The following is a 16,158-nucleotide window of genomic DNA, read 5'->3' as shown; positions in this document are numbered from 1 at the left end:
AGTTACTCACGATTTGATTCGATATTTAGTTACCATAGCGACGCGTCTAATGAAATTTGAATGATAAACACTCGAACCCATCGATATCTGTTGGTTTGGATGCGAGGCGACTTCAGAGACTCGAGAGTATTTTCTGTGGTGAAATTGTGAATTTTGAAGGAGTTTGGAGGATTTCCGAGAGGAAACTTGTATTTTTTGAAGGCTATTTTATTTAAATGTTATATTCTTTGAGTTTTATATGAACGAGTTATTTTGGAAATAGTTTCGATTGTTTGTTTTTGTTTAAAACTCTCTGGGGAGAGTTTCATTTTTTATTTATTTTTTTATTTATTTATTCTTGTTGGAGTTTGGAGGAGATTTCAATGGCTCGCATGGGTGAAGGACTAGGTGAGTGTTTTAATTATTCAGTTGTTTATTGGTACGTTATGTTGTTACGGTTTGATGTTGTGCATAGTTTGACTTAATTCATGTGTAGAAATGTGTGCAAGTTAAGCCATTTAAACCCAAATATTGCATAGCTAAATGATCACATATATTCATTGTAAATGAAACATTTTTTTTGTCTTTAAAAAAAAATCTAAACAAAATTTGTGAATTATTATTTTTTCCTTGTCACAATTAGGAAACTGCTAATTAAATGCAAGACGCAATAGAAAGTTGAAAAATAAAGGCTAATTTTACAATTATTTGTTGTGACCACTGACAATTGATTACTAATTATAAATATAATGTGACTAATATATAAAAAAAATATTTCAGCCTCAGGCCGCTCCAGATCCAAGAGTGCAGCTTTCACCCAGACGGCTAGTCAGGAGGAGCTACCTGGCTATTTAGCGCCTCTGCCCTCCGAGTTGGCCTTGTCTGTGTCAAAAGATCAGGCTAACAGGAAGAGGCAGAGCGACAGCCAGCAAGCCCCAAATGATGGGAGCCCATCCACCTCTGCCAAACGGTCCCGCACAGGTCAGAATAAGCTTACATTAAAGAAGTAAGCCTAGCCTATTCTTACATAACTAGATTCTTTTAAGTATATTTGATGTATGAAATATTTCATCCTCAGGTCGCTCCAGATCCAAGAGTGCTGCTTTTATCCAGACGGCTAGTCAGGAGGTTGGGACACAGGGCTGTGGTGACCATGATCTGGAACCTCTGCTAAACCCAACCCAGCCACTGACACAAGAGCTACCTGGCTATTTAGCACCGCTGCCTTCCAAGTTGGCCTCGTCTGTGTCAAAAGATCAGGCTAACAGGAAGAGGAAGAGGCAGAGCGACAGCCAGCAAGCCCCAGATGATGGGAGCCCATCCACCGCATATAAGAGACCTGCCAAACGGTCCCGCACAGGTCAGAATAGACTCATATTAAAGAAGTTATTTTTCAATTATTAATTGATTTGCCATTGTAAAATATTCTCAAGATCTTTGATGTAAAATCTGCATTAAAGTAGCATTCTTTTATAGATTGAGATACTGCAATAAGTCTTTCTCAAGACATTTCTTGTGATCTTATATGTTGCAGAAGCATATGCGAAGGGCCCATTGCTGGGGCGTGGCGGATTTGGCTCTGTGTATGCTGGGACCGCCAGGTCTGATGGATTTCCAGTAAGACATTTTCTTCCCTCTTCATTCAAACAACCTTTAGAAATGTTCTCAGAATTGATATTAGTAAATGACATATGTCACAGTGAGGCAGGTGTGATTTACTGTGGTTTGCGTCTACAGGTTGCTATCAAGTTTGTCTCTAAAGGCAGGACACACAAGAGGCTGAAAGTTGTAAGTACCACCTTGAATCCTTTGTTGTTTCACATCCTATTGGTTTACACACACACACACACACACACACACACACACACACACACACACACACACACACACACACACACACACACACACACACACACATCCGCATTAAGCCCTGGATTTAATGCAGCATTTGTCACTACAGGAAGGCCAGGGTCTGCTGCCACTGGAGGTCGCATTGATGACCCAGGTCAATTCAGCCCCTGCCAGCCCCAATGTCCTGCAGCTTGTGGAGTGGTTTGACTATCCCACGCACTACACCATGATCCTGGAGCGGCCTGTTCCTTGTCAAGATCTCCAGAGTTTCAGTGAGGAGAACAGCCCTCTTGATGAGAGCCTGGCCAAGAAAGTGCTGGTGCAGCTCATCACTGCGCTGAAACACTGTGAGAGCCGCGGGGTCCTGCACCGGGACGTCAAGCCACAGAACATCCTGATTTCCACAGCTTCACATGACATCAAGCTGCTGGACTTTGGGTGTGGAGACCTCCTAAAGGACTCAGCCTACAAATCGTTTGCAGGTTGGTTTGCATTACAGAAGGAAAGATCTCACTACATCACTCTGTGTGATGTTCTTATACATGGATATTTTGTGAACCAAAAGGAAACTTAAAGATAATTTGAGGCCTACAATTAGTTTGGACGGGAACCTTTTCAATGAGTGTTTTTTGGTCTTCTTGGGTTTTCAGGCACTCTTCAGTACGCCCCTCCGGAGTGGTTTCGTCAACACCTCTATCATGCCGGACCGGCTACTGTTTGGTCAGTGGGGGTGACTCTCTACAAAATCCTGTGCGGTTTTTTACCCTTCAGAGCTGCGTGGAGGGTCACCTCCAAAAGCAGACTGCACTTCCCTAGAGAGCTGTCTACAGGTAAGCGATAGCAAACATTCAGATAGAAAAACCATACAAAAACCATGGCCAGACAGAGAAGTTTGTTCTGTTGTGTTGCTGAAGGCAAGTACTGTGTTGTGTGTAACAGAGTGCCGTCAGTTGGTTAGCTGGTGTCTTAGTGCAGCGGAGGCAGACCGTCCCAGCTTAGACGACATTGAGCATCATCCCTGGTTACACTGAACAGGTGGCATTACACTTATCTGAAGCACAGCAGTCATGAGTTGGATTGAATTATTAGGGTCAGTCTAGATAACGGTTTTAATTATTTGTATAGGGTGACCAGGAGGACGGCAGAGATGGCTTCCTGACTGTGCACCTACAGAAAAGAGGAGGTAGGGTCTTTCTATGTGGATGCTGGAGGCAGCACCAGGTGAAACCAGAGCCCCGATGGGTTAGAGATCCGCCAGCTGGACAGAGTACAAGTAGCAAAATCTGTATTCCCCCCCCCCCCCAGTTAGAGTGGAAAAAGGGAGAAAACGTTTTCAGTACTACTTGGGACTACATTGGCCCACTTTATAAAAGTATATTTTTAAGTATACTTTAAGTGAAACAGCAGAAAACTAAGTACACAGCTAGTTTGCTCTTCATGGGTTCAATATTTCACTGAGTAACGTTAGGCAGTTTTGATTTATATGCTGTTTAATGGTTGATGATTGCCTTATTTCACATTGCCGTAAGTTGGTGTGACAAACACTCTTTAATATTGCTTTGCACTGACTTTAACTGTTTTGACTGATTCTCGGTTGTCTTCTTAACATACGACACAGGTGGCTGTGCTGCTGGTAGCATGCGCTAAAGTATCCTTGATCACTTGGAGTCTGCTATGTTGAATTACAAAAAATGTCACATCTCTTTAGCCAAACATTCACATAATGAATCTTATAACCTTCCTATTATATCAGATCAAATGTGCATCTATTACTTGAAATGTTATGAACAGCAGCTACGCTAATTATTTTCTGTTTGCTTTTCTGTTTCTACAGTGGGATTGAGCCAGCTCCCGCCTCTTACGAAGATTTCAGATGACCCAACACCTGCGGAGATGACGCCAACTCTGAATCAACATACACAAATGCCAAATATTCGCTATATTGTAATCAATCCAATATGCTTTCCCAGATATATGTTTTGGCCATATACTATGTAACCTAATGGCATTTACAACAGAAAGCGCAAACATAGACACACACACACACACACACACACACACACATTACTAGGGTTGGCCGTCATTACAAAAATCTTATTTCACATATTATTTAATAATTGTATACGATTATGAAGATAGTATATTTCTCAATATAGCTATTTTGGTATCTTTGTTGTTAAAATAAGAATTAAGATGCTAATAACAAATACTAGGACAAATACAATAAGAAAGATTCAAAAGAAAACAATAGGGAATAATGAAATATTAAATAATTGAATAATAAATATAAATAATAAAAAATGTCATAGTATGAAGGTAATATATACTTATTCTTATTAAATCTACTTAAGTTATTGAGTCAAGAGCAGTGAGTGATTTTCTCTTTCTATTGTTGTTTGATGAACATTAACAGCGTAAGCCAGCAGCAGCCATATAGAAGGCTGCTGTCACTTTAAGACCTGACGCACGATATTGACACACATCCCATTTCTCTTGGAGGTCGGAACTGTTTACGTTCACTAAAGACATATCCGTGTTCGCCGCGTCAATATACTCACCAAGACAGGCGAGGCAGTTCTTTTTCAAGGATTTTTCACTCAAAACTATTTTGCACTTATTTTCTAATTTATGAATGATTTGTTAATCACTTGAACTCATATCAAATATTATTAGATATGAATTCTTTCATTCAAAGACACCAGGCGATCCATTCTCTTTTTTTCGACCTCATTATCGTCGGCACCAAGAAAAATTAAATCACATTATGACGTCACAAATCTCTATAATGTATTTAAAGGATTTTAATATTAGACTGCAAAAAATAAAAACATTTGAGTTATTATTAGAGTTACTGTTTATTCTTACCTGTTTGGTACCATTGACTTTTTTTAAGTAATTGAAATTTTATGTTTTTTGTTAGAAATAAATGATTACTCTGTCTCCTACTTTGTCTTTTCCTTATTGCATGGTCAGATTTGTCTGTGCATATTTTGGCATCTTTTCAGCAGTGAGTTCATACATAAAGTGGCTATTGATATTTCATGTTATTGTTACTTTTGATACCAACATAATGTCACCAGATGTCACCAAAGTATGTCAAATGTTGAGGTTTTGCCTGTTTCAACTTACTGGAACAAATATTTGAACTGAAGTAAAAAATAAATATTACATAAAAATAAGCATATTTTACATGAAAAATATGATACTTTTAGAGGTAAATAAATTCAGAAATCTCCAAATAAATGCATAAATTGATAGTTTTTATTTTATCGAAGATAGTGATATGAAGAAAAAAAAAATGGGATTACACCTGAAATATTCATGCCCAAATTTGTCCATGAAGGACCAAATAAGGGCTGCTGGCGTTTGAGGGTTAAATACCACCAACACGACGGATAACCATCCTCATACTTATTGGCCTGATGAGACGCCTGTTGCTGGTGCTGCTGAGATTGAGGAGAAAAAGAGCAAGAGGAACTTCTGGAAGTGGCTCCACTTGCCTTGTCGCAGAGCTGCCAAATATGACCTAGTTCAAGTTGAGAAGGAGTACCAGTGTGAGGCTGGATTATATCGAAAACTCACCAATTGTGGTAAAATCACATGAGCCTGTCCTGATGATACAAGTTTTGATTAATGGCAAAGTCATGGGAACTTCTGTTCTTTTTCCTTTTTAACAAAGAATCACTGTCCCTAATGCTGTCATCACACCAAACACTTTAGAGTGACATTTGTAAGATAACAAAATAAATTAAAGACTTTTGATCACATTATGATCAGAAGAGTGTCATTATCAAACATTGTGTGAGACTTTAAATTCAGAATAAAATCGATTTGCAAGTCCCCTTTATTTATATAGTGTGTTATACAATACATATTGTTTCAAACAGCTTCACAGCAAATCAACAGGAAAAATACAGAATCAATGCAAACTTCAAATATGAGACAATTAAATTCTGCTGTAAAACAGCTCTAAAAATACAACAGTGTCATTATTCAGCTCAAGTCAGTTCAATAAATGTAAAGTTCATCAATTATGAAATGAGTTCAATTCAGCTCTAAGCTGCACTAGAGAAGACAATAGTGTCGTTATTCAGCTCAAGTCAGTTCAATGTAGATTTAGTTTTCTTAAATAACTGCCAATGGTGCAAAATTCATCAATTATCAAACAAAGTAGATTCAGCTATAAATGAGCTCTGCAGAAGACAATACTTTCACCATCCAGCTCAATTTAGTTCAATAATATGAGCCGTTTCATTTAAAAAAAAAAAGATTTTATATTAAGATATAAGTCAAAAATGCTGTTAAATAAAAAAACACTCTAATCTGAGGATACAATACATATTCATTGTATTCATTTGATTCATATTGTAGCTCCAACTTCTGAAGTTCTTCCAGCTGCTGAGGAACAGCTGGAGCAGGACGTCCTCCAACCCACGTCGACGCTCCAGTTAGTTTGGCTGTAGATGAAAACATGGAAAAGCTGGACAAGAATGATAAATATATGAGATTTAGAAAACATTTTTTATAATTATGATATATACAGTATATATAAAATTTGTATTTCATACTAACTGGAATTCTTTTAAAAGAACACATTTCAGGCGTTTAATAAATTTAGCCACGAGCTGGCCGAAGGAGGATTTGGCATTGTGTACACAGGGACTTGAGGTTTACATTTCTTCCACTCACAAAACATTGCAGATCTGTTTAGGATTCCTGATATGACTGACAGCTGTGAACATGCTAAATGTTAATTCTTTGTTTTGTTGATCAGGTGACTGTAAAATATTCAGTGAAGATGCCAAACATGCCATACATCTAAGTGGTGAGAAGGCTGCCCTCTCTGTCACTGTTTTCAATTCATGGGAAACCTCTTCTATATAACCATCATATGTTATGCATTTTAGCCTGGTCAATCCAAACGCCTCTCCTTGGAGATTGGCCTGACATTAATGGCCAGCGTTCCTCACATAATTAAACTGCTAGACTGACAGGACGACACAGACCACTGCATCATGATCATGGAGTGGCTTTCGCCTTGCATGGACCTGTTGAGTTTCATGGACTTCCCTCAGAAGAAGCCTTGAGGAGGAGACAGCACGACGGTTATGTGGCAGGTCATTCATGCCGCTAATTTTTCAGCAAAGCTGACGACAGTGGTCTGTCACACCCACAAGGTGAGACCTTCATCAAAGAACAAAGATGGACAATTTTAAAAAATCATACAAAAAAGATCAATCACTTCAAAGAGAGCAGGTGTAAAGTATAAGTTAATAATCTCTCCCATGGAGTAGACAGAGAACATCAGCAAACAACTCCTGTCACGGCCCCCCTGTTATTCAAGTCAAATTTGCAATACCACCAGATGCAACTTAGCAAATTGTCTCAGAAATGTTCACACAAAATGTATAGTAAATTAAGAAACATTACAAAAATTAAGAAAATTAACAAAAATCTATATAACCTATAATATATACATTATACCACAATTACAGAAAGTGCTTGAGAGAAAAGGGTATTTGTAAAACTAGATCAGTATCCAGTTGAATGAAACTTACACGAGCTGTGCTGTATTAGTTCTATCTCATATTATCTGTGCTATGCAGTGGCATTTAGACAATTTTGGGGGGATTATGTATGGATCTTCCTACTGCAGGTGCAAAAAAAAAAAAAAAAAAATCCAATCAATCAACATCCACGATTTGTTATTCCATAAATTGTTGATAAATGACATAATGCTTTAGTTTTCCTATACAGACCATCTGGAATAATCTTTTGATACACCCACAATTTCAGTTGCATTGGACTATTGTAACATGATATCATAAAATTTCTTTGGTTCTTGTTTTCATAGGAGAATAAATATTTTTGTCTAAAAAATAAGAATCTTATGATGTTGTTTATTGTAGGACTTCTTATTTAATTACACTGTATAATATACAGCACATACATTACACACGTGGTACTTCAATAAGTTATTTGACTTATTGAATATTGAAAAATATATTTAAAATGTATGAACTGGTTTTCACTTGACACTAGAGGGAGCTGTTCACCCAGTTTGTAGGTCTTTAGAACTTCTTGGATATGATGCTGTAAATATAATGTGGTTATATAGTTAATAAATATAGTTCTTTTTTAACTATTGACAAGACTAGTTTTAAAAGATATTTTAGGATAGAACAAGGTGGAGAGTTGTAAAAGCCCAGGAAATACGGCGCATGCAGTAGCCTATGCATCTTTACTGCTTAAAATATAGGGGAGACTGGGTATGGTCCTATCATTTAATCTTTTACCCACATCCTCACAGATTCCATATGAAGGATTGTCAAGACTGTAAACAGGGACATGCCGATTTTATGAAGTTTTCTGGTAAGGATGTACATTTTTTTTGTGGCTATTTTTCATTGTTCTCTGCAAAAACATCAGCATTGATGTAAAGTCATTGCTTAAATGTGGAAACTTTCTATTGTTGTATAATTAAGATATGTTCTCAATTATATCAAAATGTTTATCATTAATATCAGTATTGTGTGGTCAAAAGCATTCCTGCAGAAATGTTTGCAAACGGGGATCTGCATTGGGCAGAGGTTACCATTGGAAAGGTAGCTGGTCGGGGGATTTTGCTTGTGTGTTTTGTTTCGTTGCTCAGGGTCCTGTGTCCTGATTAATTGCCACTGATTGGATAAGGAAGGAGAGAGTGAGAAGGATTGCAAGGGAAAGACAGCTTCAGCATCAACAAAGTGGTGTGGGGTGAATGGGAAAACCAGATACCTACAAGCCCTCCCATAAATTCAATTGTTGGCCTATCTTTGTGACCTTTGACCTACCACTGCTACAGTTACAGCACTGTGGTAACCATGGCAGCTACGATCAATGAAGCAATGAGGATGACATCATTGCAATGTCTTGCGCGCTCTCAATTGATGATTTAGAGGAAAACCCTGTCACTAAGATTGTAACAGGAACACAAAAGTTGTGGTTTCTATGCTTTGATTTTTTGGTTGGTAACACTACATTTTACAGTGTCCTTGTTACATATTTTACATGTTTACCACGGTAAATTATGCATAATTGCATGCAACTAAACCTCAACCAAACCCTGATCCCCCTAACCCTAAGTACATGTTGTTAATTAATATTACTCAGTACTTAAATATATAATTACACTGTAACAATGACACCGTAAAATAAAGTGTAACCCACTATTTTAAGGTGTCTTTATTACAGTGTAACTATTCAGTTAAGTACTGAGTAACACGTACTTACTATATATAGGATTAGGATTTGGGTTTATTTTAGGATTAGTTGCATGTAATTATGCACAATGTATACTGTTACTATAATAAGTACATGTAATGTGTAACAAGGACACTGTAAAATAAAGTGTTAGAGGTTTTTTTCTATATTTAGTATGTTCCGCTATATTTTGTATGTTTTGAATGGGCTGGTGGGATTCCCTGTCTCTTTATGTTTTTAGCTCAAGCTTACCGTGCCATATTTGCATTGTAGAAGTCATGTGTTTAACATGGTTTGCAGATGGAAATGAGTTTAGGGTGGATCTGGTTTTTGTTGTAATATAAGCTTCATGGTGTGAATGCTGAGTTATTCTCTTGCTAAATGTTGTAGTCTTCTCTTCTGTTTTCTTTGGCATTAAAGTGCATATACTATTATTCCTTTCTAAGAAAAGCAAATCAGACATGGAAGCTTTGTTTACAGCCGGAGCTATTTTCACCACACAGAACTCTGTTTAGAATACACCACAGGAAAGGATGATGTCAGAGGACTATCGCTTACAATATCTCCAGATGGATGCAGCACCACGGCTCTCGTCCCTTGAGAAATGACCTTACAATGCTGAATTGAATGAACATCTGTGAGATGAGAATAAAAATATAATTTCATCTTCGTAGTTGCATGATGTAATGCAGGAATTATATTTGCTGATCATGCAAACAATAGCACAACTAACCTGATAAATGAACAGAGAGTGTTACTGTAGTTTTTTAAGCTTTGGTGGTTTTATTCACGTCAATAGCATCTTTTTAGTTTACTATATTATGCCATTGATCATGTGTAGAGTTTATTTGTCCTGTCTGGGGTCCCAGATGAGTCAGTTAACTGGTTGAGAAACTGACCCAGTGATCTGCTCTACTTTCTGACGTCATGTCTTTATTCCTTCAAAAAGACCATCATTAAAGCTCAGAATGAGGGTGCATGTCAACTGCTCAGTTCAGTTAATGTGTGTGTGTGTGTGTGTGTGTGTGTGTGTGTGTGTGTGTGTGTGTGTGTGTGTGTGTGTGTGTGTGTGTGTGTGTGTGTGTGTGTGTGTGTGTGTGTGTGTGTGTGTGTGTGTGTGTGTGTGTGTGTGTGTGTGTGTGTGTGTGTGTGTGTGTGTGTGTTTTTTTCTATCCCGATGGGGACTTGTGTCACTGTGAGGACCTAAATTGAGATCCCCATGAGGAAACAAGCGTATAAATAATACAGAATGAGTTTTTTTTTTTTTTTTTTTTGAAAATGCAAAAATGCAGAAAGTAATGTGTGATGGGTAGGTTTAGGGGTAGTGTAGAATATACAGTTTGTACAGTATAAAAACCATTACATCTATGGAGAGTCCCCACAAAAAATAGCGAATCAGACGCGTTTGTGTGTGTGTGTCACCAGAGAGAAGGGTATGCATACACATTCATGTACAGTCAGTGAAGAAACAATGACTAATTAACATATCTTCTTGAACTATATGAGCTATCATATCAGAAAGTATATTTGTCTCAGGATTCCTTTATGTCCTATACATTGTAAAAAAATTAAAAGAGTGAGAGAGAGACATTGACTTTATAAAATCCTTTAATTACAATCTAAAACAAGTTTACATAGTTATGCAATTACACACACAAGAAAAAAAAAATATATATAAAAAACAATAAAAGAAAGAGAGAGAGAAAGAAAGAGAGAGAGAAGAAAACTCATCACATTAATACACCAGCAGCTGTTGTTGCATGAAATTCACAGTAAAAAAAAATCCAGTGACAATTTTACAGGATAGCAAATTGGTCACTGTATATTTTACAACTTATAAATATTTCATTAAGTGATATAGTGTTAACATCAATCTACTTGAACTATAAAAAGCAGCTTTTTATGTCTTATGTTTAAATGTGTTACCTACCATCATAATAAAGATGGTACTATAGAAAGATGAATCAGAGCTCATTGTAAGTGAGCTTTCAAGAAAGCCTATAGCCAATACTCGTATATAGACAGGGTCTAACACACGAAGACAAAACACCATTAGGGTAACACACATGACATTAAAATAATGTAATAAACATTGAGTAAATTACATAAAATTTAACATAAAACACCTCAATGACCTTTACTGATAATAGCAAAAACAAAACTATTTAAATACAATTTTGTCAGGCACATCTGGCAATGTGTTTTATTGATTTTCACTATAAATTTCCCTTTTTTTGTTTTTCACTGTAGATAATATCCTAGATTTTACTTGCAAAAGCCTTAAATTCAATGGTATTTTACAGTAAAATTACTTAATGCAGTGTTGGAACATTTAAAATGTTCACAGGAGTTTTACATTTTTTCTATTAAAAAGAAATAACAGTGTAAAGTTAAAGTTTATTTGTAATATAATGTATTGTTAAATAATCAAATATGTGCCAACCAATTTCTTTGGATAACAAATCTGAATATTGCAACAATATATCAATGATGTGTTCGCTAAACACTGCTCAATATGCTTTTTATGGCTGAAATGACAAGGACGACCTTGGCAAATGCTTTTACACTAGCGTGGTCCTCAGTATGCAAGCCCTCCACCAAGTGACCATGGCAGCTGTTCCAGCCTCTTGAGCCTTGTGCAAAGCCCCACAATTGTCCTCTTATTCCTCTCTCCACCCTGGGGTAAGGCAGACCACCCTCCTAGCAGCCATGGAGATTGCTGATGCTGGGGAAAAGGGTTAACTCTAGCCAGGCCAGGGTGGGGGGCTTCATCTTACACGCCACCCATTTACAAATAACATATTGTTCATTTGAACAAATGCCAGTCAACAAAGTTGTTATCCTATCAGGGAGGAAAATAGGAGGCATGCAGCTGTCAAGGCCACTGTTCTCTCTCATCTCGTAACCCACATAACTTCAGAACTACTGCTGTTCTTTAGGAACGCAATACCTCAGAGAGAGCTGGAAAAGGTATAACCACAAAAAATTAATTTCAACTTGGCCCTACTTCTGCTTTAAAAAAAAAAAAAAAAAGAGGAGCTAAATCTGGGTTACAGTGAGACACTTGGTACAGTAGCCTACAATAGAAGTGAATGGGGCCAATCTGTAAATATTATACTCAATAGTAGTCAAAAGACTTACATATGCATGTTATCATAACTTTAGTGTGAACAAATTCAACTTTTCTGGATAGTCATACAGCTTTGCTGCCATTATAATGCCTTAAACTACCATACAAATTACAAGAACTTTACAGCTCAAACAATACGTTTTAACAGAAGAATGAATGTAAGTGCATTTTAAAAGTATAAGCTTCACGTTTATGCTTTTAAATCCTCCAAGAAATGCCCTCATTCAATTCTATATGTGATTATTACCATTCACTTGTAGGCTAAGTGTTTCCTTGATTTTTGCTTTTGTTATTGTTATATTTTTTATGTTGTTAACATGCTGTTGATTGAGCTTAAAGGGTTAGTTCACCCAAAAATGAAAATAATGTCATTTATTACTTACCCTCATGCCGTTCCACACCCGTAAGACCTCCGTTCCTCTTCGGAACACACTCATGAAGCTTCGTAGTCTTATGAGTCAGCTTATCAAATCAGCGGTTCGGAGCGCCAAAGTCACGTGATTTTAGCAGTTTGGCGGTTTGACATGCGATCCGAATCATGATTCGACTCTCTGATTCGACATGCTCCGAGGCTTCATGAAGCAGTGTTTTGAAATCGGTTATCACTTTATAAGTCGTTATTTAGGTTTTTTTGGCGCACCAAAAAAAATTATCGTCGCTTTATAATATTAATATTGAACCACTGTACTCACAAGGACTGATTTAAATATGTTTTTAGTACATTAATGGATCTTGAGAGAGGAAATGTCATTGCTGGCTATGCACTGAGCCATCGGATTTCAACTAAAATATCTGTGTTCCGAAGATGAACGGAGGTCTTAAGGGTGTGGAACGGCATAAGGGTGAGTAATAAAATACATTATTTTAATTTTCTGGGTGAACTAACCCTTTAACACGCATTGAACTGCTTTTCAGAATTTTTAAGACATATTATTGAACTGAACTGAATCCACACTGAGCTGACTTAACAGAATAACAACACTATTGTCTTCTGTAGAACTGAACTGAATTTGCTTCATAACTATTAAACTTGCCAACATTCACACTGTTATTGAACTAAATCGAATCAACATTGAAGTAAATTGATCTGAATAATGACACTGTTGTCTTTTTGAGATGCTTTACAGCTGGAATTGTATTTGTTTCATAACTCTGCAAAATTAATACCGTTATTTTCTTGCTTGAATGGTTCCCTGAAGAACGTCTCGGTTACGGATGTAACCCTCGTTCCCTGAGGAGGGAACGGAGACGTAACGTTAGTGACTAACGAATGGGGGTTTCGCTTAGAAGCCTATTAACTTCGAGTTTAGAGAAAACGCCCAATGGCGTGCCAATAACATGGGCATGCGGAATTTGCATACGTAACTCCGCCTCACTGCGTTAGTATATAAGGAAGTACGAGGCAATATCGCATTATGTTACCTGCTTGAGGAGCCAAGACTGAACTCCTGCGTTCCAGGTAGCACAGCTGATGTGGCAAGGGGACGTTACGTCTCCGTTCCCTCCTAAGGCAACGAGGGTTACATCCGTAACCGAGACGTTCCCTTTCGTTCAGTCACTACGACGTAACGTTAGTGACTAACGAATGGGGGTCCCAATATAATCCCGCCACTCAGCTGTCTTCCAGCGTCCTGCGTAAGTGTGAGTACCCTGTCGTAAGGCTAGTACGGACGAAGGACTCCCACTAAAACACAGGAATACCAAGGTACACTGGGAAGCATATCCCAGTGAGGGAATGCCAAAAATGCCTACCCGTGGGGAGGACTTAAGAGACACATATGACCCGCTGAGGGCTGCATATGGAAGATCTCTAGGGTACCAGCCGAAGGTTGATTTTTAACCCTAGGGGTGGCAGGGACACGCCAAGGGAAGAAACCCGCTCACTGCGGAGACTTATGGTGAAATACACATGTGGGGGTCGCCGGAGGGAACCATGCACATGGGGCACCTGGCCAGACATGAGGGTCTGGGCTCGAAAGGGCAGACTGAACTGATGTCGGCGTCGACAGTGCTGGAGGAGCTCAGGGCTCTCGGGGAGCTCACCTGAGGAAATATCGCACGTATCCAGTCCGTGGAGTGGAGTGGCGAGCAAGCGAAGACACCTGAGCCTGGCCCATCACCGGCCCCTCGGGGGGGCGAGTACATAGTCGGACACTGGCTCCACTCGGAGATTGTAGAATCTGGCGAATGTGTTGGGTGTCGCCCAGCCTGCAGCTCTGCAGATGTCTGCTAGCGAGGCGCCATGCGCTAGAGCCCAAGAGGAGGCCACACTCCGGGTGGAGTGTGCCTTCACACCAAGGGGACATGGTCGGCCTTGCTGCTGGTAAGCCAAAGCAATGGTGTCCACTATCCAGTGAGACAGCCTTTGCTTTGAGAGAGCACTTCCCTTCCGCTCTCCACCATAACAGACAAAGAGCTGGTCTGAGGTCCTGAAACACTGCGTCATGTCTACGTAGGCGCGGAGGGCGCGTACTGGACAGAGCAATGCCAAGGCTGGGTTTGCCTCCTCCAAAGGCAGCGCTTGCAGGTTCACCACCTGGTCCTTGAACGGAGTGGTGGGAACCTTGGGCACATATCCAGGCCGGGGTCTCAGGATCACGTGAGAGTTAGCCGGCCCGAATTCCAGGCACGCTTCGTCAACCGAAAATGCCTGCAGGTCCCCGACCCTCTTAACTGAGGCCAATGCGGTCAGCAGAGCCGTCTTCATAGACAGGAACTTAATATCAACCGACCGCAAAGGCTCAAAGGGAGGTCTCTGCAGAGCAGTTAACACTACTGCGAGGTCCCAAGAGGGTACGAGAGGAGAGCGAGGAGGATTCAGTCTCCTGGCTCCCCTCAGGAACCTGATGACCAGGTCGTGCTGACTTACCTTTTTGTTCTCCAAGAGATCGTGGTGGGCAGATATTGCAGCCACATATACTTTGAGGGTGGAGGGAGACAGCCTTCGCTCCAGCCCCTCTTGGAGAAACTCAAGCACGGACCCGATCGGGCATTTCCAGGGGTCTTCTTGGCGGGAAGAGCACCAGGTGACGAAGAGGTTCCACTTCAACGCATAGGCATGCCGAGTGGACTCTGCCCTAGCGGAAGTGATGGTGGCGACCACCGTAGGTGGTAGGCCACTCAAACCTGCCGCGTCCCGTCTAGGAGCCACACGTGGAGGCTCCAGAGGTCGGGACGTGGGTGCCAAAGGGTGCCCCGTCTCTGAGTAAGGAGGTCCGGTCTCAGAGGAATAGGCCAGGGAGGGGCTGTCGCAAGGAGTACGAGTTCGGGGAACCAGGTCCGGCCGTGCCAGTACGGGGCGACCAAAAGGACCTGCTCCTTGTCCTCCCTGATCTTGCACAGGAGCTGTGCGAGTAGGCTCACTGGGGGGAACGCATATTTGCGTAGGCCCCGCGGCCAGCTGTGCGCCAGTGCATCCGTGCCGAGCGTGCCCTCGGTCAGGGAATAATACAGGCTGCAGTGGGAAGAGTCGAGGGAGGCAAACAGATCTACCTGTGCGTCGCCGAACTGTTCCCAAATCAGCTGAACTGTCCGGGGATGGAGTCTCCATTCTCCCGGGAGAGGCTGAAACCGCGAGAGCTCGTCGGGTGCGTGGTTCAGGACTCCCGGAATATGGACAGCACGAAGGGACCTCAGGCGCTTCTGACTCCATAGAATGAGATGGCGGGCGAGTTGAGACATACGGCGGGAGCGTAGACCGCCCTGGTGGTTGATGTACGCTACTACGGCCGTGTTGTCTGTCCGGACAAGTACATGTTGGTCCTTCAGCAGCGCTCGGAAGCGGTGCAGGGCGAAACGTACTGCCAGCAACTCGAGGCAATTGACATGCAGGAGGCGCTGGGGTCCTGTCCAGGAGCCCGCGGCTGCTTGTCCATTGCACATGGCACCCCAGCCCGTGGCAGAGGCATCCGTCGATACGACAACATGCCTGGACACTCGTTCTAAGGGCACACCGGCCC

The 16,158-nt window shown here is 40.5% G+C and overlaps 1 protein-coding gene across 1 annotated transcript; it reads left to right on the top strand.

Annotated features, from left to right (window-relative positions):
- Positions 1–371: 371 nt before the first annotated feature.
- LOC307124150 (serine/threonine-protein kinase pim-3-like) lies at positions 372–2,861 on the top strand (the record flags this gene model as incomplete). Its single annotated transcript, XM_079813197.1, has 8 exons — positions 372–387; positions 760–960; positions 1,058–1,339; positions 1,514–1,596; positions 1,717–1,767; positions 1,940–2,312; positions 2,481–2,660; positions 2,770–2,861. The coding sequence occupies 8 exons, from the start codon at positions 372–374 to the stop codon at positions 2,859–2,861; spliced, it is 1,278 nt and encodes a 425-aa protein (XP_079669323.1).
- Between the last annotated feature and the right edge of the window lie 13,297 nt (positions 2,862–16,158).

This window comes from Gobio gobio (assembly GCF_949357685.1).
Source record: "Gobio gobio genome assembly, chromosome: 3".
In the NCBI taxonomy this organism is placed as follows: Eukaryota; Metazoa; Chordata; class Actinopteri; order Cypriniformes; family Gobionidae; genus Gobio; species Gobio gobio.
This window is presented reverse-complemented; position numbering and strand designations above follow the sequence as displayed.